The following is a 22,625-nucleotide window of genomic DNA, read 5'->3' on the forward strand; positions in this document are numbered from 1 at the left end:
CGCTTCTGTCAGTGCCTTGATGTCAAAAGAAAAGAAAAAAGCGGAGGCATTTCTCTATGTTGAATGGTATTTTTAAGGGTTAAGTAAAGACCAAGATTTATTCTATGTGTTCATCAAATACACTAATGGAAGATTGACCGTGTCATACCCAGCAGATAGCTTCTGTATTAGATTATCTTCACTTTCTGTATTTCATTGTTTAAAACTTATCTCCTTTTTCATTATTCCCTCCCAGAGTCACGTATCTTTCCCCTCCACTTTTTTTCTTTCGTTCTCTCTCTCTCTCTCTCTCACACACACACACACACACACAGATGTAAGCTTGGTTCATTCTTTTCACTAAATTAGAATTTGAATGGCTGTATTTGGCAATTGAATTTAATCATGCTGATTTGTAAACTCTAAAGTCTGAATCCAGTCATTGTGCGTTTTTGAAGACTTCAGTCTAAACAAAATCCCCATACGGGGATACCTTGTCTTACAAACTTAATTGGTTCTGGGACGAGGTTCTTAAGATGAAAGGTTTGTAAGACGAAACAATGTTTCCCATAGGAATCAATGGAAAAGCGATTAATGCGTGCAAGCCCAAAACTCAACCCTTTTGCCAGCTGAAGCGCCCGTTTTTGCGCTGCTGGGATTCCCCTGAGGCTCCCCTCCATGGGAAACCCCATCTCTGGACTTCTGTGTTTTTACGATGCTGCGATTTCACTGAGGCTCCCCTTGCTGGGAAACCCCACCTCCGGACTTCCATTGCCAGCAAAGTGCCCGTTTTTGTGCTGCTGGGATTTCCCTGCCGGGATTCCCCTGCAGCATAACAAAAACACGGAAGTCCGGAGGTGGGATTTCCCATGGAAGGGAGCCTCAAGGGAATCCCAGCAGTGCAAAAACAGGCGCTTTGGTGGCAACGGAAGCCCGGAGGCGGGGCATCCCAGTGGCGGCGGTGGGTTTGTAAGGTGAAAATAGTTTGTAAGAAGAGGCAAAAAAATCTTAAACCCCAGGTTTGTATCTCAAAAGGTTTGTATGACGAGGCGTTTGTAAGATGAGGTATCACTGTACTACTCGCTCTCCAAATATCTGATGGAGTAAACTACAGTCTTAAAAGATGAAATAAGAATGCATAACTCAAATTTATTTAATGTGGTACAGAGTGACTGAAAACAACATGACATAGATCATTTTTTCTAAATCTAAAAAAAATGAGACTACATATTATAATGGCATAACAGCATTGGATGGAAATTGTAACGTTCCCTTTTTTATTCATAATAATCAGCTGGTCAACTATGCCTGTGTTTGAAGCAATGTACATGTTGTTGCGAAAAAAATTATATATTGTGTCCATAAAATTCTACATGGAGTCTTAATTTTACATATTAATTTAGTTTTGAGCTTAACATATTTGTTTAGGTAGTTTGTTTTTCTTTATGGGTTCTTAAAAATAAATCCATTGCTTCTTTTGGATCTGTGCTATTAAGAGGTAGTTGTTATCAAAGTTTAATTTTCAAATAAACAGGAACAAATAAGCAAGATTATTAAAATATACATAAACATTTATGAATATTTCCAGGCTAGAGCAACAAGATTTGGAATCCAGTAGTAAACTGTATGGCTTGATGTTTCCACCGATCACATTTTGTTGCAGTGCATTCAAAACTAGAAAAGGAATACTAAATACTAAAACCTGACAAAAAGCTTGGAGATGTCAACTGATTTGAGAAGAAAGAAAACAAATGCCATGCCAATTTTATACCTGTAGAAGGACTAGCTATGCAGATTGGGGTCAAGGAGAGGTAGTTGCAGCTATTCTGACTAACTCAAAAGAGTTCTTCAAAAACTTACACAATGAAAAGCAAATTGCAATCAAAAACTCATAAACTATAAAATCTAGAATAATGTTGCAAGAAAATGCATTCAACTAGTTTGAATTGGTGGTGGTGGTGCCCTAAACTTAAAACAAGTGAATACAAAATAATTAGTTATTTAGAATACAATAAATCTCTCTTAAGCATCTTGCATTCTCTTAGGAGCTCATCCATTTGGTAAAAGGATGTGTCAATAAATTTGTTCATGCCTGTATAAATAAAATTATTCATGGCTGGCAATGCTCAGGAAGAGGAACATTCACATTGTAAGTCTCTGTATGTCAAAGTTGCAAAGTTTGGTTCTTTTCCAGTTAGAAGATTAGATTGGCTATGTCTTCCTCTTAAATAATTTCACAAGTCTTGTTTACATGAGATGCTTTAATCGTCGTCATTTGGTGCATAAGAAAAACCCAGGAAAGCATCTGCTGCACTGGAACTGCTGGTAGCTAAATCAGGAGTTTGGATGATGGAATTGGGAACAGTTTCCTGAGTGAATTCTGGGTCAAAATGTCGTAGATCAGCTGGCCCAGCCTTAAAAAAAAAATTTTTTTTTTAAAGTTTCAGGTAATAACAACAATAAAGCAATACAGCTATGCTGGCTGGAGAATTCTGGGAGTTCAAGTCTACAAGTCTTAAAGTTGCCAAGTTTGAAGACCTCTGGGATAGAGGAAAGGAAGCTATTTATTTGTTCTATTTATTTACTAAGAAAATGTATAAGTCACAGTGACTCAGGGCATCTTGCAGGAATTAAAAGAGTACTATTTATTTTATTCTACTATTAAGTACTCTTTTTTTTCCTGAAACATACATTTAGCACTATGCATAATTAGATTTTTAATTCATTCTAATAGGCAAGCTGAGTAAACTCTGATTTCTCCAAGCCATCCTTTACCCAGCAACAATATCCAGTTTTTCTTTAAAAGGCAAATTGCAATATCCCAATGCAAAATGTGAATTGGCTCAATATTTCACATCAGGAAAATCCATAACAAATTATAAAATGTAGATCCATAATACCTAGAATGGTTAGCTTTTTCTAATATTTCTTCACAATTTCACAAAGATTGCCTAAAGCAGTGATGGAGAACCTTTTTTGGCTTGGCTGCCAAAAGGCTGTAGGCAGGTCTGATATAGCGCATGCTTGTGCCCACAGCAATTACCCAAGGCCTCACTAAAGCCTCTAGACTTATGGAAGGCCTGTTGGGCTGTTTTTTGTTCTCCCCCGGGTTTAGGAAAGCCTCCTGAAGCTAGGGGATGGCAAAAAATGGCCAAACGGGCCAACCAGAACTTTGGAAATGAACTTCAGGAGGCTTCTCTGAAGCCTGAGCAGAGCAAAAAAAGCTAAAAAGAAGAGCAAAAATCAGCTGGCCTGCATGCGCATGCACGCTGGAGCTGCCTTATGGCAATACCTTGTGTGCCCTCAGATATGGCACCGCCTGCCACCACCTGCCATAGGTTCTCCATCACTGCCGTACAGCATAATAAACCACTTACCACATTAGGATTAAATGGAGGAGTGATCTTCTTATTATACAAATCGTCCCAATTTATTGGAGCGAAGAACATATGGTTCTTTATTTCAAGCTGTAAAAAGTAAAATAAAGATGAGCTGCTAATTTGCCAGAAGGATTTCCAAAACTCTACTGTGCTTGTGTTTATACCTAGCTTTAATGAATCATTGATCTAAATTTACTTACTGTAAATGGTTTCCTAAAATATGTTTGGCAATTGTAAAGATAAACAATTGTAAATAATTGTTATACAAGAGGCTAATTGTACCAAATGTGTACACAATTAAACCCTGATATGAACTCGTGCTCAAGCCTATTCAGTAACAATAAGGGCAGCAAGCTGTCAGTGTTCCTCCTATAGGTTATCAAAAAACCAGATTACTAGAGAAACCACAGAAGCACCCTCTCATTAAATATTCTGTCTCTGTATTGCAAAGATGTATGAAGCAAAGGCTCAGTGCTTCCAAATTGTCAGGGAAATCCCCCAGTCAATTCCCAATCCTCAATCCCTTCAAATCCCCATGGTAACTCCCAGATTCATCAAGCTCCTAAAATGGATCATTCTAATTGGTTCCTTGCTTTGGCAGAGGTCCAGGAAAGCTAAAATTCTCAGTCTGAGTAGAAAGTTCAAAACATTCTCCAATGTTCTACCCGTCAAGGACTACTTCAGCTTCAACTGCAACAATATGCGAGCACGCAATAGATACAAACTTAAGGTAAAGCGCTCCAAACACGATTGCAGAAAATATGACTTCAGCAACAGGGTGATCAACTCCTGGCTCTATGGTTTCTTCCCCAAATCTCTACTATTATTCCTAAGAGGTCTGTAAGGAGCATGCAAAAGCACATCAACGTGCCTTCCATCCCTGTCCTAATGTTCCCATGTACAATTGGGTGATGGAATTAAGGCAATCAGGACACCCTACCTTGTGTCTGTAGCAGAGTGCAACTAGGAAAACATTCCCTATCTGGGGGAATCGACCAAGAAGGACCATGCATGTTCCCCGGGGTCATACATGCCTTCCCTAGCATTGCTCCATGCCCCCCCCCAGGGGTGCGCCCCGCTATTTGAGAAGCCCTGCTGTAGTTCAACAAACATATACAAGCACTTGGAATTAGTCTCCTCAGCTAACTCAGAATTCTTTGGAGATTTCATAAGCTTCACTTTCTAACAGCACCTTAATTTCTTTACTTTAAAAGTGGCACAACTTTCTGAGTACACATTTAACTGTTTGCACAACTCTCAAATGGCTTATTAACAATAATTTAAGAAGTGGCATAAAGAATTATGCTGAAAAGTAAATTGATATACAAATGTAGATGCAGAAGTACATTAAGTGTGCAATGAAAACTCCCATTAGTTTTCCTTGTTCTATATACTATATACCCACCCTTAAAACTGATATAGCAAAATATGAAAGTTTCCATTAACTTGCTGAATATACAGTATAACCCATTCTAATCTACTCCTTGTACTGCTTAAATTCCAAATTGTCTATTTATTTAAATTGTTTCTATTATATATTTATTAAGCAGTAACCTGTACAGTATTTGTAGCATTCCAAAATGCAGAAATTATAGTTTGTTTTTTAAAACCCTGTGCTGGATGAAAGTGAAGTTAGTGGAGAATGCCTTGATAAAGGAGTAGCAGAGTAAATAACAGAAAAATTGAAAAGAGTTATGAAATCTCTCACACACTGCTACAGATTTTAAATATTGCCATGTAGGATTGAGTTTTTAGCAGGACAAGATGTCTGCAGTTCCAAGAATAAGCAGTTATCACATACAAAATCAGTCTTGGCTCCAAGTCTCTTCTTCTGATCTTTATGAAGAAGTCCTTGTAGGATATCACAAGCTGCTATGGTCTTGGTTCCTTGAATCTGAAGTGGTTTGTGCAGGATATTCTCATACATCTGTGACATATCCCGGCTGTAAAATGGAGGCTGATAGTAAAAATAAGAAAAGGTCAATAGCATACAGTGTAAATTTGTATCATGTTTAGATAAAATGCAATTCATCATATTTCTTTTATAAGTTTTATGGAAGAAATATATGCTTTTATGGTTTGTTTAAAATAAATGACTGAATAAACAATTCAAAGGTTGGACTACCATATTTGTTTGAAATGATATATAGGGTTTCCTGCCTAAGTAGGGGGTTGGACTAGAAGACCTCGAAGGTCCCTTCCAAATTCTATTCTATTCTGTCCTGTCCTATGCCATGATTTGCTATGCTATTCTGTCCTGTCCTATTCTAATTATTTTCTATTCATTGTAGGTGAAAAATGCAGGATAACCACTAGATGGGAGCAAACATTTACTAAAAAAGCGCAAAAGCTATATGTTCATAGCTCAGGTTTGATAGCACTAAATAATAGCTAAGGTAAGATTAAATATGTGTGCTCCATAATTAGTTCAGTTGTATTCATATAAACTGAGTCAATCCGGCTTCCAAACATACAATCATCAGCATGGCTGATGTGCTGACATACTTAACCTATGCAAGAACTCAGGCACACTTTAAAATCGATCAATTGAGCACCTGGCAAATGATTTGAAGACATTGTTATCCAAATTTCACCTGTGCTGGAATACGGTAAACTTGAATAATTATACTGGCATACAGGGATAAGCAGCATGAGATGGGATTCTAATAACACTCTAGGGCAGTGTTTCCCAACCTTGACAACATGAAGATTGTTGACTTCAGCCCTCAGAATTCTCTAGCTAGGGTGGTTAGAGAATCCTAGAAGTTGAAGTCCAAACATCTTAAACATTTCTCCCTTAGACTCTCCACGATTGACCTCTCCAGGTTCCTAAGAGGCCAGTAAGGGGCGTACATAAGTGCACTGGTGTGCCTTTCATCCCCTGTCCAATTGTCTTTCCTTTCTCTCACTTATCATATATATTTTCTTTCTTTCATATATTCTCTCCTCTAAGTTCACTTTACCCTTATATATATTACTACATGTCTATTTTTCTTCCTGTGTATTTGTGTATTGGACAAATGAATAAATAAATAAAATAAATAAACTTCCAAGGTTGAGAAATAGTGTGCTATGGAATTGAGCATCATATATATTTTCTAATATTGCCATTCTAATTAAGTAGACTGAAAGGCTTTGACATTGCCTCCCAAACCTGATGATATTTCTTCTCCCTTTATCCGAAGAAATCAGCTTTGTTTATACGTTAGGACAATGATGGTGAACTTTTTTCAAAAGAGTGTGCACATGGGCTATTGCACATGTGCAAGTTCCCACACCCACAATTCAATGCCTAGGGAGGGTGAAAACAGCTTTCCTGCCCCCTGGAGGCCCTCTGCAGGCTGGAAATGGCCTGTTTCCCAACTTCTGGTGGGCCCAGTAGGCTTGTGTTTCGCCCTCCCCAGGCTCCAAAGGCTTCCCTGGAGCTGAGGGAGGGTAGAAACGCCCTCCTCCATCCCCCTGGAGGCTCTCTGGAAGCAAAATGCCCTTCCAGAATCTCTGTACGAGCCAAAAATCAGCTGGTTGGCACACACATGCACGTTGGAGCTGAACTAGAGTGATGGTTCGCATGCCAGTAGATATGACTCAATGTGCCACGTGTGGCACTCGTGCCATAGGTTCACCATCATTGAATTAGGATGAAAAGTTATGCCCAAGTCATTTTAGCCTCCACTTCAGAAGCAAAACTTACCAAGCCAAATAGCATTTCATAAAGTACAGATCCAAGGCACCACCAGTCAACAGTTCGGTCATAAGGCTGCTTTTTAAGAACTTCTGGAGCCAAGTACTGTGAAATAGGTAGAAATTTAATAACAATATATCATGATATACACAAAACACCAGACAAAGGTTTGCAATTAATTTCACAAAAGCCAAATTTATTCTTTTTTTGGTAGTAAGAAAATGTATGTATTTAAGTGGTAAAGATTCATCTATATGAGTATTTCTTAAGGCCCTCCCCAAGGTTCCCCTCAGAGTTCTGTGAGATAAAAATTTGATAATATTTGCAAACATTTAAAGCAATGCCTCTCTTCTCATTATTTTTTATTCGTTAAAAGTATGAGTTTTTCATATCTTTTTATTAATGTTAATATCTAATGGCTTGAATACTACCATTTCCCCCTGAAAATAAGACCCAGTCTTATTTTTTGGCCTCCAAATAAGCACCAGAGCTTATTTTGGGGAAAACACGGTTTAAAGGTGATCAGCCTGGTTAAGGGTTAGGGTCCTACAGCCAGCTGCTGCTTCAGGCTACTGCCTCTCAACTTGTCCGTGGACAGTAATGGACAGCCAAAATTTTTACTGCCACTGTGGGTGCGGCTTATTTTGTAAGTGTGGCTTGCCGGCCATGTGACCAGGTGGGAGTGGCTTGAATGATCATCATCATTCAAGTGAACTGTTAAGTCCTCGACTTACAACCTCAAGTGTCGCTTGCTGGGGTGACAATTCGCGTTTCTGACCCTCTACTTTCTGAGTCACCCCCCCCCCGCCTCAGGCTGGGTAGCTAGGCAAATAAGTGCCAATCAGATGTTGAGAAAAGATGGGGGAGGAAAAGGATCCCCCCCCCCCACAACTCCTGCCAGTGCTGGTCTCCCTGCTGCTCTCCAAGGAGGAGGAGGAGGAGGACGTGAGAGGGGGATTTAAAAATATCGGAAAGCCGAGGGAGAGTCACAAAGTTATTATTGCTGCACAATGCCCTTTCATCTCAGTTGCGGGCGGAGTGGGGGCTTTGCAAGGGGAAAAAGAGGAGGGGGGGGAAAGAGAGCCAAGCTGAGACTGGTAATCCAGGAAGTGACTGCCACCGGTCAGCTAGAGCTGCGCATGCAGCTTCATTTCCACCAGTGGAACTGCGGTCCACCCCATCCTGCCTGCTGCCTACCCCTGCCCGTGGACCACACAGCAATTCCGTATCATGCATCTGCCTCTGTCTACTGTCAATGTTGCCATGCAAAGACAAGCCCCCTGCAGCCAGCCAGTCACTGCTTGGTTTTCGCACAGCCCACGAAGTGCATCTTCCTGCCTGCTACTTGCACAGGGATTCAACTCATCTGTGCTACGCAGGTTCCAACTACTGCCACACACCATCAGCCCACTTACGCTCACTGCCTCCTATGCTGGCCATGCCAAATCCCCATCACTAGGGCTTATTTGGGGGGTACAGTTTATTTAGGTGTACATGGAAAAACTCAGGCTGGGGCTTATTTGGGGGGTAGGTTGTCTTTTGGGGAAACACAGTATTAATTTACATGATTCATAGAAACATAGAAACATAGAAGTCTGACGGCAGAAAAAGACCTCATGGTCCATCTAGTCTGCCCTTATACTATTTTCTGTATTTTATCTTAGGATGGATATATGTTTATCCCAGGCATGTTTAAATTAAGTGACTGTGGATTTATCTACCACATCTGCTGGAAGTTTGTTCCAAGGATCTACTACTCTTTCAGTAAAATAATATTTTCTCATGTTGCTTTTGATCTTTCCCCCAACTAACTTCAGATTGTGTCCCCTTGTTCTTGTGTTCACTTTCCTATTAAAAACACTTCCCTCCTGGACCTTATTTAACCCTTTAACATATTTAAATGTTTCGATGTTTCCCCCTTTTCCTTCAATAAATAGATTCAATAAATAAATATCCTACATGTATCCATTTCAATTTTTGATAGAATAAATATCAATAAATATAACCCATAGACACAAGCTCTTTTGGGATCCTCCATAATTTTTAAAAGTAGGACAGGTTCCTGAAAGTAAAACAAATTAAGAAACACTATATCATACTTCTGGTGTGCCACAAAAAGTAGATGTTGTTTCTTCTTGCTCCATTCCTTCTTTGCAAAGTCCAAAATCTGTCAGAACAATGTGACCCTGAAGGATTAGAGAGAAATTTCAGTCTTCTTGGTATATTTTAAAATACGACAAAAAACAAACAAACAGATTTTTCTAATCTGGAACTGGTAACATTTTCCTTTGTTCTTTTAGTAATATTTTTATCAAACATAACCCAGGCAACTGTAAGTTCCGAGCAGAAATTTACAAGCAAAACAAAACTTAGCCGCTTGCACAGCAACTCAGAAGCAGTAACTGGGGAAAGCCTGGGCCAACATCTCACAAATCATTTCTCACACTGGCATGCTCTTAATTATACATCTCTCCCATTTGACGCAGCAGGCAAATGTATCATCATAAACTACTGGAAACTACAGGAGGTATTTGTTAGACATTATTAAACCTGGTCTCTCTTAAAAGGGACAATTTTAAATTACAACTGTAATTTTCTCCACATGCCAACACTAATAACATACCTGAGAATCCAAAAGAATATTTTCAGGTTTCAGGTCCCTTTTTAAAAGAAAAAAAAAGGGAGAGAAAGGAATTGATGTTTATATGGTACGGCAGGGACAGACAGAAGACAGATCCATATCTCTTGCAGCAACATATAGATTCCAATTCAGCCATCCAAAATGCAGTGCTACAACAAAGAAATCTTAATGCAGCCAGTCTAGCTTTCAAACTTCTTGAGCATATCCTTAATGTATTTTTTTCAGTGTGCTATATTTCAGTTCCCATAATTCCTATGCAACATGATCACATCAGCTGAGGGATACTAAGCTGCAGTAGACTTTGTTAAAATGATTAGTAAGTTCCAAATTATCATTTTCAACGAATAATTTTAATTCATCAGAAGCCCATATTGTGGTAAAGTTATAGTCTCTATTGGAGCACACTTTGACATATTTTCTCTCTCTCCCTCCCTCCCTTTCTCACTCTCTCCCTCCCTCTCTCTTTCTCTCTCTCTCCCTCCCTCTCTCCCTCCCTCCCTCTCTCTCTCCCTCCCACTCTCCCTCCCTCCCTCTCTCTCTCTCCCTCCCTCCCTCCCTAGTTTTTGGCAAGATTTCAGAAGTGGTTTGTCATTTCCGTCTTCCTAGAACTAAAACAGTCACTATCCCAAGGTCACTAAGTTGGTTTAATGTGTAAAACAGGATTAGAACTCCCAATCTCCCAGGTTCTGGTCTGATGCCTTAACCACTGCACTAAACTGGTTCTGTGTGGCATGCTCTTAGATATCCAGTATAGTAACATTTAATAGATTTGTCAGAAGGCCTTGGAGGCTTTCCTAGGACAAATAAATGTCTAAATGAATGCCAAATTCTCAGAGAAACTAGCGCCATTTTATTTTGCTCACAAGCAGCCAAACCTACCTATTCTGTTAATTCACATATTGATATGTTTTGCAGCAATCAATAGGATAACTACCTGCTCTGATGCCAACATAATTTACCTGTATATGATATTCAGTGAGTGAAGGTAGCCAACCGCACTCGTCATCTCTGCTGCATAGAAGCGAGCTCGAGGTTCACGGAAACAGCGCTCCCTTTGTAGGTGGAAGAATAACTAGAAATAGAGATAAAAACCTTAGGAAAGGAGCACAGTGTTTCATAAACCCTCTTTTTATTTTACAGAATCAAGAAATAACAATAGCGCTTAGACTTATATACTGATTCATAGGGCTTTGCAGCCCTCTCTAACTGGTTTACAGAGTCAGCATATTGCCCCAAACAATCTGGGTCCAGTATAATACACCCTGCTCAAACAATTTTAGCAGTTTCATTTAGGCATCCCTACTTGGAAAGAAAGAAAGAATTATATTCCCCACTTTTTAATGAATAGATTTTACTCTCATTATTCACCTAGGGAAGTGATGGCAAACCTTTTTTCCCTCGGCTGTTGAAAGTGTGTATGTGTGTGCTATTGTGCATGTGTGAGTGCCCACACCCATAACTCAATATCTGGGGATGGCGAAAATGGCCTCTGCTGCCCGCCTGAGGCCCTCTGAAGGCCCGAAACGACCTATTTCCCAACCTCTGGTGAGCCCCCTCCATCCCCCCCCCCAGAGATACTCCAGAAGCTGAAAATGCGCTGCTAAAACTTCTGGATGAGCCGAAAATCAGCTGGCGGGCACACACGTTAGAGCTGAGCTGAGCTGAACTCACATGCCAGCAGATATGACCCAGGGCAGTGATGGCTACCTTTTTGGCACTGAGTGCCCAAATTGGAACATCTGCGCGCTAGAGCACCAGAAATCTGAAGACCAGGTGCATGCCAGTCAGTTGATCTTCAGGTTTATGGTGCTCTGGCGCAAAGACCAGCTAGCTAATGCTCATGCGCATGCTGGAAACCAGAAGATCAGCTGGCAACAGCGCACATGCCCACAGAGAGTGCTTTGTGTGCCACCTCTGGCACATGTGCCATAGGTTCGTCATCACAGACCTCGGGGAAGACTAGAGCCTAGTTCCTGGTCCAGCACTTTAACCACTCTGCATTGATGGCTGTCATTTTAATGTATTCTTTATTATGAGTTTAGTTGTTCTTTTCATTGTAAACTGCTCCAAACTGCTTTGTAAATAATAATGATAATGATAAATATTATTTATGCAAGCCAAGTTATGTAACCAGATCATTGCCTAATTTGAACACAATTTCATAGGAACCTGTTCCAGTATTTTATAAAGGTTAGTTCTTGACTTATGACTGATTGCTTGGTGACCTTTTAATGTTATAACAGACTCTTTCAATTTCAAAGATACTTATACAATCTGCAGTCACGTGACTGTATTCTGTTTGTTTGGCAACCAATTTATGGCCATTTTCAGTGTCACACAGTCATGTGACCAGGATTTGTGACATTTTTTAATGAAAACTGACCCTTATTTCCAGCTTTTGGCAAAAACACCCCATAGTGAACAATAGGGTGACGTAATGACCACATTTATTTGATGACTGCAGAGTTTGCTTTATTGCCACTATGTTCACTTTACGACTGCTACAAAAAAGGATGGAAAAGTTGGTGACCTGCTTTATGGCCATCACAACTTACAACCATAATTCCAGACTCAGTTAAGGTTGCAAGAAGGACTACCTTCAGTTTTAGTCTTCCATCCGAGGTTGATTCAGTTATCATCCAGCTATGCACTGAATCATTTAAAAGCGTGAAGTAGAAAATGTCAATATAATTTAAATTGAAAATGAAATCTGCCAATGATGCTACGTAAAAAGAAAAAAGAAAGAAAAAAGAGCACTGACAGCAGGTACTTGCCTCTCCTCCATTTACATAATCCAGTACGAAGTAGAGTTTCTCCTTGGTTTGGAAAGAATAGTGGAGCCCCACGAGGAAAGGATGTTTCACATTCTTCAGGAGCACATTGCGTTCTGCCATTATATGGTTTTGCTATCAAGAGCCCAAGAAGGACAAAAAATGCAAATATGCAGGTTAGTTTTTTTTTTTTAAAAAAGATGTAGCAAAAAGAACTACAGAAAGTGGGGGAGATTTGAACAAGGGATCACTCCAAGGTTTTTCTTGCTATTTTCCGATGTCTTTAGTAGAGTGGGTTTTTTAAAAAGAGACTGTAAAAAGGAAGAAACAGAATTAATGTAGTACAGTGGTCCCTTGATCATCGCAAGGGTTCCGTTCCAGGACCCCACGCGACGATCGATTTTTCGCGAAGTAGCGGTGCGGAAGTAAAAACACCATCTGCGCATGCGCAGATGGTGTTTTTACTTCCACCGCAGCAGCGAGGAGCCGAAGATTGGGGTTTCCCCGCCGCCTCGCTGCTGCCGCTTGTCCGCGCACGCGCCGCCCGGCCTTCGCCCGCCCACCCCGTTGCTCTCGCTGCTTCCCAGCTGGGAAGCGGCCCCCGCACGCGCGCCGCCCGGCCTTCCCCCGCCCACCCCGTTGCTCTTATTGCTTCCCAGCTGGGAAGCGGCCCCCGCGCACGCGCCGCCCGGCCTTCCCCCGCCCACCCCATTGCTCTTATTGCTTCCCAGCTGGGAAGCGGCCCCCCGCGCGCGCGCCGCCCGGCCTTCCCCCGCCCACCCCGTTGCTCTTATTGCTTCCCAGCTGGGAAGCGGCCCCCGCGCGCGCGCCGCCCGGCCTTCCCCCGCCCACCCCGTTGCTCTTATTGCTTCCCAGCTGGGAAGCGGCCCCCGCGCGCGCGCCGCCCGGCCTTCCCCCGCCCACCCCGTTGTTCTTATTGCTTCCCAGCTGGGAAGCGGCCCCCGCGCGCGCGCCGCCTGGCCTTCCCCCGCCCACCCCGTTGCTCTTATTGCTTCCCAGCTGGGGAAACTTCACCATCTACGCATGCGTGGCCATAGAAAAAAAAGGGCACGCATGCGCAAATGGTGTTGTTTACTTCCGGGTTGAAAACTCGCGATATAGCCCTTTCGCGATGCTCGAGGACACGAAACTCAAGGGATCACTGTATTCCTTCTATGCCTTTTTTTTTTTTGCTATAAATTGAATATACAGTGTTCGCTCGATTTCCACGGGGGATGTGTTCCGAGACCGCCCGCGAAAGTCGAATTTCCGCAAAGTAGAGATGCGGAAGTAAATACACTATTTTTGGCTATGAACAGTATCACAAGCCTTCCCGTAACACTTTAAACTCCTAAATTGCAATTTCCCATTAGCAACCATTTAGATTATTACTCACCATGTTTATTTATTAAAGTTTATTAAAAAAATATTTATTAAAGGCAGACAAAAGTTTGGCTATGACATATGACGTCATCAGGGGGGAAAACCGTGGTATAGGGAAAAAACCCATGAAGTATTTTTTAATTAATATTTTTGAAAAACCGTGGTGTAGGCTTTTCACGAAGTTCGAACCCGCGAAAATCAAGGGAACACTATATTAGAGGAATCCACTAAAGGTATGTGAATGACATGGCTCTCAAGCCAAGTACTGTACGCAATCTGCCAGCTATTTATAAGGTTCAAAATGCGCAATTAACTTTTCCTCCATGTTGTTATCACTTTATCTCAGAGGTTTAGAAACAGAACAGAAGAAAAGCATACAGGAAAATCCACCCTTTCTGATATGGAGGGTTAAAGAGGAAGTGATGGGAAAATCTGGTTTTTGGTGGCTGCAGATTTATTTTAGGGTGGGTGGGAGTTGCTTGCAATGTGCTATCACTAGATGGTAGCATGAGAGCATGAAGAATCATTCAAGTAACAATTTCAAAGGTTTTCTTATGCATGATAGGCCTGATGGATAGACCAAATTTATAACTGGATCAGAAGACAGAAGATCAGAAGACAGAAGAATAAAACAGTTCCTAAAGCCTTGAAGCTATTCTCATATATTGCTGCTAATTCTTTATAGAAATATACACATGCAAGCATACATCTACTAACATGACTGTTGCACGTGCTAAAATATAATCAATATCTTTCATTTGTCTATTGGGAGTAAGCCAAAATAAAAAGAAAGATAGATAGATAGATAGATAGATAGATAGATAGATAGATAGATAGATAGATAGATAGATAGATAAATAGATAGATAGATGTTCAGTCGGTTTGAGTGTGTATGATTGTGTAGTACATAAGTTTTTTTATAACTATGTGTTTTAAATTAGTTTTTTTAAATTTTTTAACATTAGATTTGTATTTATATTGTATTGATATTATGTTGTGAGCTGCCCCGAGTCTTTGGAGAGGGGCGGCATACAAATCTAATGAATTATTATTATTATTATTATTATTATTATTATTATAGATGGAGAGAGAGAGAGAGAGAGAGAGAGAGAGAGAGAGAGAGAGACTATAGGCAGTGGTTCTCAACTTTTCTAATGCCACGAGCCCTTAATACAGTTCCTCATGTTGTGGTGACCTCCAACCATAAGTGTAGCACCAATTCGCCAAACAAAGCTTTAAGATTATTGGCAGGAAGGTCAGAGGGGCACTTCCACTGTAAATGCCTGATTGGTCGGATTGTAAAAATATATTCCAAGGTGCCAGAATAGAAGCTTTAGTTCCTAACACCATGGGAAATTTGTCTTTTCCCATGGTCTTAGGCGACCCCTGTGAAATGGTTGTTCAACCCCCAAAGGGGTTCCGACCCCCAGATTAAGAACCACTGCTACAGAGAAAGGCAGAAATAGCAAAATATTCTGTACTCAGTGTAAACAAAATACGATATATTTCAAGCTTACCTCTTTTTTCTTAAGGATGGACTTTTTCTGCAAAACCTTTATAGCATAGAATCTTCCATCAGACTTGTGTTTGGACAAAAGGACCTGCAATAGAAATGAGAAATCAAGAAACTTCCACTCTAACAAAAAATTGGAGACAAAAACCTCCAATTAATACTTAATTGAAAATATTTGGGATTATAATTTAGAAAAATAGCAGTAACCTCTGATTGGCTAATCTATTCCATTTATAAATGCTTATTGCTTTCAATATGACAGGCTAAACTGAGATATTCATTTTAAAAAGTAAAATACTGTAAATACTCTGGCATTTCTAAATGGAACTTAAGAAATAGGACTTTTAATACAGAACTATAACTATCATTCCAAAGCCTTCATCTGGTATGCTAGCTGTGCCAGCTCTACTGTTTCCTAGATTGGGAGTTATTTCGGATAATCTTTCACACCCTGTTCAGCTTGACTTCTGCAATGTATTCTACATATGGCTGCCCTTGAGGAGGACCATAAAGAAGCTTCAGTTGGTCCAGAATTAGTATCAACACTGAAAGTCTGGATTCCTTTGATTAAACAATACAATCTATCGCGACCCCAGGAGTGCATCAAAGCCCTAGAGCTGACTGTAACACCATTGACAAAAAGGCATTAAGTGTTGTTAACCTAATTTTGCAAAGCGTCTTCTCCAATAACATTGTACTGCAAATCAAGGCATATTTGCCAAACCAATAGTACACTTTGTGCACCAGTTGTGGTCCTATCTGCACACGGAGTCATTTCGCACAGTCACTCACACCCTTGTTACCTCGAGGTTCGATTACTGCAATGCTCTCTACATGGGGCTGCCTTTGAAGAGTGTTCAGAGACTGCAAATTGTGCAAAATGGAGCCACACAAGCTATTGTGGGGCTCCCAAGATCTGCCCACATTTCAACAACACTCCATGAACTGCCTGGTTGCCAATTGGTCTCCGGTCACAATTCAAAGTGCTGGTTATGACCTATAAAGCCCTACATTGCTTAGGACCAGATTACGTACAGGACCGTCTTCTGCCTTATGTATCCCAGCAGCTGGTTAGGTCCCACAGAATTGGCCTTCTCCAGGTCCCGTTGGCCAGACAATGTCTTCTGGTGGTGCCTAGGGGAAGAGCCTTCTCTGTGGTGGCCCCGGCCCTCTGGAATGAACTCCCTCTGGAGATACATATTTCCCTCTCCTTCCTGGTCTTTCATAGAGCTTTGAAGACCTATCTCATGGGGACTGTGAGTTACAAGATTGTCCCCAGCTGATATGAATGATTGAATTGGATGAATATGGATGATTGCGTAAGGGGTTTTAGATTTTTACTAACTTTGTATATGTCTTTTAAAATAATTAGATTTCTCATGTATATTATGTTTATTTACAATGTTGTACGCCACCCTAATTGCTTTGAGAAGGCAGGCATAGAAATCTAATTAATAAATAAATAAAATAAATAAATAGCCAAATACAACTCATCTGCCTGGAATCCACACTGTATATCGCACATTAATACCGTCGAACGAATCCAGAGGTATTTAACGAGAAAAGTACTCCACTCCTCTTCTTGCAATAAAATACCTTATGCCACCAGGCTTGAAACTTTGGGCTTGAACTACGTTGCCTACGGTCTGACCTAAGCTTAGTACACAAAATTGTCTGCTACAATGTCCTGTCAATGACTACTTTAGCTTCAATTGCAATAATAAATGGGCAAACAATAGATATAAACTCATAGTAAACAGCTCCAAACTCGACTGCAGAAAATATAACTTCAGCAACAGAGTGGTCAATGCCTGGGATACACTACCTAACTCAGTAGTTACATCCTCAAATCCCCATAATTTTAAGCTTAAACTGTCTACCGTGGATCTCACTCCATTCCTAAAATGTCTGTAAAGGAGTTTGTATAAGCACAGCACCATGCCTACCATCCCTGTCCTATTGTTCCCATTTCGTACTAATTTCTTATGCTTATATTTATACCTGTTTATACTTATATGTTTATATGTTATGTTTATACTTATACAGTGATACCTTGTCTTACAAACTTAATTGGTTCTGGGATGAGGTTCTTAAAGTGAAAAGTTTGTAAGATGAAACAATGTTTCCCATAGGAATCAATGGAAAAGCGATTAATGCGTGCAAGCCCAAAATTCACCCCTTTTGCCAGCTGAAGCACCCATTTATGCGCTGCTGGGATTTCCCTGAGGTTCCCCTCCATAGGAAACCCCACCTCTGGACGTCTGTGTTTTTGCGATGCTGCAGGGGAATCCCAGCATCACAAAAATGAGCGCTTCGCTGGCAACTGAAGTCTGAAGGTGGGGTTTCCCAGCGAAGGGAGCATCAGTGAAATCGCAGCATTGCAAAAACACCGAAGTCCTCGAAACCCCATCTCTGGACCTCTGTGTTTTTGCAATTTCACTGAGGCTCCCCTCGCTGGGAAACCCCACCTCCGGACTTCCGTTGCCAGCGAAGCACTCATTTTTGTGCTGCTGGGATTCCCCTGCTGGGATTCCCCTACAGCATCACAAAAACATGGAGGTGGGGTTTCCCATGGAGGGGAGCCTCAGGGGAATCCCAGCAGCGCAAAAATGGGCGCTTTGCTGGCAATGGAAATCCGGAGGCGGGGCATCCCAGCAGCGGTGGTGGGTTTGTAAGGTGAAAATAGTTTGTAAGAAGAGGCAAAAAAATCTTAAACCCCGGGTTTGTATCTCGAAAAGTTTGTATGACGAGCCATTTGTAAGACGAAGTATCACTGTACTTCTTTTCTCATGCATGCTTGACAAAATAAATAAAATAAAATAAAATAAAAATAAATAACCTGCCCTCTGGAAAAACGTTTTGGATGGTCTTTACCCTATTAGTGTTTCAAAGAGCCATGAAGACTTGGCTCTTTATCCAGGCCTCTTTCAAGAGAAACTGAAGCTCCGTTCTGGGCAGAAAGTGGGAAATTAGAGTACTGTAATCTAGTAGATATTGAAAGAAGTAAGTTGAGTTAGTCTATTGTGGCAAAAATTTAAAAAAACAGCAGTCTGGTAACAGCTTTTCTAACAAATTTTATTAAAAGGCATTATGCTTTTGTGAAACGCATCTGATGAAATGAACTGCTACTCATGAAAGCTTTTATGCTTTTTAATACATTTCATTAGTCAGAAAAGATGCTATCTGACTCCTGGTAATAATCTCAGTGACCCTGAGCTAGCAGCAACGGTAAAATCATTTTACTGGAGTATTGATCGTCTAGAAGATCAATAATACTTTCAGAGAAATAGATGATTGAAATGCCTAGGTCAAACACCGTCACCACAGAAATGCCTGAAGAGCTGATTTGAAATACAGAGCAAAGGATGTTAAACCAGAGCGTTCTCAGTGTTATTGGGCCTATGGATCTTTCCTTCCTTTTGTGGTCCTGAGCCAAATAGAATTTGATCTTTTTTTTTCAAATCAAATCTTTATTGTGAGGGTAGAACAGCTTAAGGTGGCTGGGATACGAACAATTAATTTTTTTAAAAGCTAAAAGATATAAAGATAGTACATACAACTTAGAAGGGTGGGGTAGGACAGATTTACCAGAGTGCATTTTTTTTAAAAAATGGAAAAAAACTTTTTAATATATTTTACCTTTTTAAATTACTAATTGTTTGTTACTAATGTTTATTAGGACAGTCCTGCTTTTTAGGAATTTTTCCCGGATCCTGGGTTGTTTTTAAAAAGTTCCGCTTTTTTCAGGCGGCCAGTTTGCAGAAGCACGCTTGCTCTCTACGGCTCCACAGTGCCTCACCACCGCCGCTGCCACAATGCCCCTCGCCTGCCAGCCCTCCTGCTGCTGGGCTTGCTGCAAGCTGGCAAGCCGACCCAAGCTGCTTCCACACCCCATACCGATGGACCAAACCTGTACTGACTCTGCGGGACTCACAACTCCTGCTGTAGTCTCCCTCCAGCCCTCCAAGCCCTCCAGCGATACGCCTACAAGACAGGGGCCCTAGGGATGCCATTGAAGCCGCCACCCAGCTATTTATTTATTTATTTTATTTATTTATTAAATTTGTATGCCGCCCCTCTCCGCAGTCTCGGGGCGGCATACAAAGCTATGTCTTCATGGGGAAGCTTTTTTGAGCATTTTGAATTTTGTCAGTCATCCGTCTTCCCCTCCCCCCCGCCGCCGATGATGTCCCACCATATCTAAGCAACATAATAAGAAGCAACATAATAAGAACATGTCCCGCAAAAATGATTGGTAAGGCCCAGTGGTAGGATTCAAAATTTTCACTACCGGTTCTGTGGATTTGGCTTGGTGGGCATTACTTGGTGGAAGTTGGAGGGGAAGGATAATGTAAAATCTCCATTCCTATCCCACTCCAGGAGAAGGATACTGCAAAATCCCCAGTTTCTCCCAATCAGCAGAGAATAAATGGGGTGGGGCCAGTCAGAAGTGGTATTTACTAGTTCTCTGAACTACTGAAAATCCCCACTACCTGTTCTCCAGAACTGATCAGAACTTTCTGAAACCCACCTCTGGTAAAGCTTTTACATTTCATTGCAAATAATATACAAGGATGAACCTAGGGATTCATTTCTAGACATTTTGAAATTATTTAAAGATCTCTCGTCTGAATTTCCATTAATAAAGTGGCAATTTGAAAGATTAGGTACTACAAGTAGTGCTTTGTGCCTTCTTATATGGAATAGCTTCGCTGAAATGCCAATCATCATAATCATTAGTAGCAGAAGCAAATTCACTGTTGTTGTTTCTTTGTAAACATGGAAGCAAGTTTGGCTTAAGGCAATTTTCTATGAGCAGTTGAAAAATAAATTATATTTCTGCCCATTCACTCTCATTATTTTTTACAACATTTATATACTGTTCATGCAACTCCAGGTGTTACGAGTTAAAATTGGTTAATTTTATTACTGAAGAAAAAAAATTCCTAGAAGCATTTTCTGCCCTGTTTTGTAGGGAATAATTTAATAGTAAGCATTTCTTATGAATAAATAACCAAGAAGTTACTATGTTTCATGCATACAAAATATATGGCCTAAGGGATCCTCCTCACTATGCCTTATGATTGGACTATTCTGACTGGGAAAATAGCATGTGAAAATGCTACTTTAATTCCCAAAGATCAAAAGCCATGAATGGATGAACAAGCAGTCCACAAGAAAACTTTTCAAACTAGGTTACTTACTTTCCCAAAGCTTCCTTTGCCAATTACTTTTAGGAAGTCAAAATCAGTTGGCTTGGCACTATTAGTGGGAAAAGAGAGACAAAATAAATACATGAAAGGCCTTCTTTTGTATCAGTTAGAATTTCCTTATCTACTTCTAAATCAATCATAATACATTTTTGCAGCATGGAGAATAAAACAAAGACTGACAAGTTTAGAGTTATATTTTACTTTAATTTATGTCCCAGGGTTTACTTAAAGTGAGTCTCCGGAGCAGGGCGGCATACAAATCCAATCAATCAATCAATCAATCAATCAATCAATAAATAAAGGGTCCAGGACTCAAGGCGCAAGAGCTCTTTCTATTAACACCCTCACCCCACCAGTTTCTCACTTTCCCATAATCTGCTGCTGTAGTCTGGCAAATGGCTACTCCAACATGAGTGCTCACCTTCTCAAAAGCAATCAAAGTAGTTCAGGACATAGAGATTTACTTTCAGTGGTGGGCTACGAGCTGGAACGCTAAATTGCGCTCACTGCTGCAGCTCGTAAATTCTTGCAGGACCAACACAATTTTGCTGCTGCACCTGTGGAGGTAGCAAAATTGTGCCCGTGTTTTGGTGAGGTTTTACCTGCTGCTCCGTGCGCGATTTTGCTACCTCCACAGGTGGAGCAGCAAAATTGCGCTGGTCCCACAAGAACTTACGAGCGCAATTTAGCGTTCTGGCTCGTAGCCCACCGCTGCTTACTTTCAACTGTGAAGCTGGATATGTATGTTTTATTAGCTGAGATATATAGGTTTTATTGTCTGTGAGCTATTACAATGCAATTCCAAGGTCAGAAAATAACAACAAAGCCCACAACTGGGTTCCAGGTAACCTTTGTATAAAATATTAACTTTTCCTCAAGGCTGTAATTTAATTCTGCCTGTACCCCTCCCCACCATTGGGATGCATTGTGGTCTCTGCATCCGTAATGGGTTGCAGCTGGGATGGCTGGAATCGGGGCTCCAGTAGCAGAAATGGAGATGTGCATGCATCTCCTCACCCCCAATGTGTGCTTGGACATGCCCATGCAAATTTGGCTTCTACGCATGCACAGCAAGTGAAATCTTGCACAAGGATGCTTGCGCGCATGAGATTTTGCTGGTTTTTGGCTTTTTTGCTTCTGCAAATGCCCGGAAGCAAAGAAATCACCAAAAATAGGTGAAATCTCACATGCAAGAGCATCCTCACATGAGATTTTGCCTACTGCACATGCACAGAAGCAAAATCTCATGCCGTCAGGCACGCACATGCCCTGGGGCGTGCGTGCGCCTATGACGATCCCAGAAAGCGTACTGGTAGCAGCCGGTAAGTGCAACCCCCGCTTGCCCTGCATATATTTCTTGCTTGTACTACCAAAGAATTAGCAGCCTATAAGAGAGGGTTTTACTGCAGCTTGAAATAACTAGCCTTATATTATGGAATGGAATGGGATGGGATGGGAGGGGAGGGGAGGGGGATAGAATAACAGAAATAGAAGGGACTTTGGAGATCTTCTAGTCCAACCCCCTACTTAGGCAGGAAACCTTATTCCATTTCAGGGAAATGGTTATCCAATCTCTTCTTTAAAACTTCCAGTGTTGGAGCATTCACAACTTCTGGAGGCAAGTTATTCCACTGATTAATTGCTCTAACTGTCTGAAAATTTCTCCTTAGTTCTAGGTTGCTTCTCTCCTTGATTAGTTCCCAACCATTGCTTCTTCTTTTACCCTCAGGTGCTTGAGAGAATAGTTTAACTCCCTTTTCTTTGTGGCAGCCCCTGATATATTGGAACACTGTTATCATGTCATCCCTAGTCCTTCTTTTCATTAAACTAGACAATAATTGTATAATATAGAAGGAAAAACATCCCTTTCTTTGTATCCTATAGTGCTATGAATGATCTTTTCCATGGTCTTACTTGGGATTAGCAGATGGTCCCAGGTTGATGTTGTCAGTTGGTGATGAAGGCTGTAGATATGAAGGAAGAATCCATTGTGTATAAAATAATTTAAGTTTTATTTTAAGAATATCAGTATTTGCTGTCTGTCTGTAGTTAACAAGATTAGG

General features: G+C 40.9%; 1 protein-coding gene across 11 annotated transcripts in view; it reads right to left on the bottom strand.

The window, feature by feature from the left end:
- Positions 1 to 1,108: 1,108 nt before the first annotated feature.
- Positions 1,109 to 22,625, bottom strand: part of SGK2 (serum/glucocorticoid regulated kinase 2) — a 65,346-nt gene continuing 43,829 nt past the window's right edge. For all 11 annotated transcript variants that reach the window (XM_070744789.1, XM_070744795.1, XM_070744788.1 and 8 more), the window contains 11 exons: positions 22,477 to 22,526; positions 20,554 to 20,611; positions 15,354 to 15,437; positions 12,457 to 12,588; positions 10,642 to 10,754; positions 9,665 to 9,701; positions 9,141 to 9,227; positions 7,051 to 7,146; positions 5,161 to 5,316; positions 3,357 to 3,446; positions 1,109 to 2,393 (listed from right to left, as the gene is read on the bottom strand). In XM_070744789.1, coding sequence (XP_070600890.1) covers positions 2,241 to 2,393; positions 3,357 to 3,446; positions 5,161 to 5,316; positions 7,051 to 7,146; positions 9,141 to 9,227; positions 9,665 to 9,701; positions 10,642 to 10,754; positions 12,457 to 12,588; positions 15,354 to 15,437; positions 20,554 to 20,611; positions 22,477 to 22,526 — 1,056 coding nt within the window. In that variant the 3' untranslated portion in view covers positions 1,109 to 2,240. The remainder of the gene's footprint in view (positions 2,394 to 3,356; positions 3,447 to 5,160; positions 5,317 to 7,050; positions 7,147 to 9,140; positions 9,228 to 9,664; positions 9,702 to 10,641; positions 10,755 to 12,456; positions 12,589 to 15,353; positions 15,438 to 20,553; positions 20,612 to 22,476; positions 22,527 to 22,625) is intronic.

This window comes from Erythrolamprus reginae, chromosome 3 (genome assembly GCF_031021105.1).
Source record: "Erythrolamprus reginae isolate rEryReg1 chromosome 3, rEryReg1.hap1, whole genome shotgun sequence".
Classification (NCBI taxonomy): domain Eukaryota; kingdom Metazoa; phylum Chordata; class Lepidosauria; order Squamata; family Dipsadidae; genus Erythrolamprus; species Erythrolamprus reginae.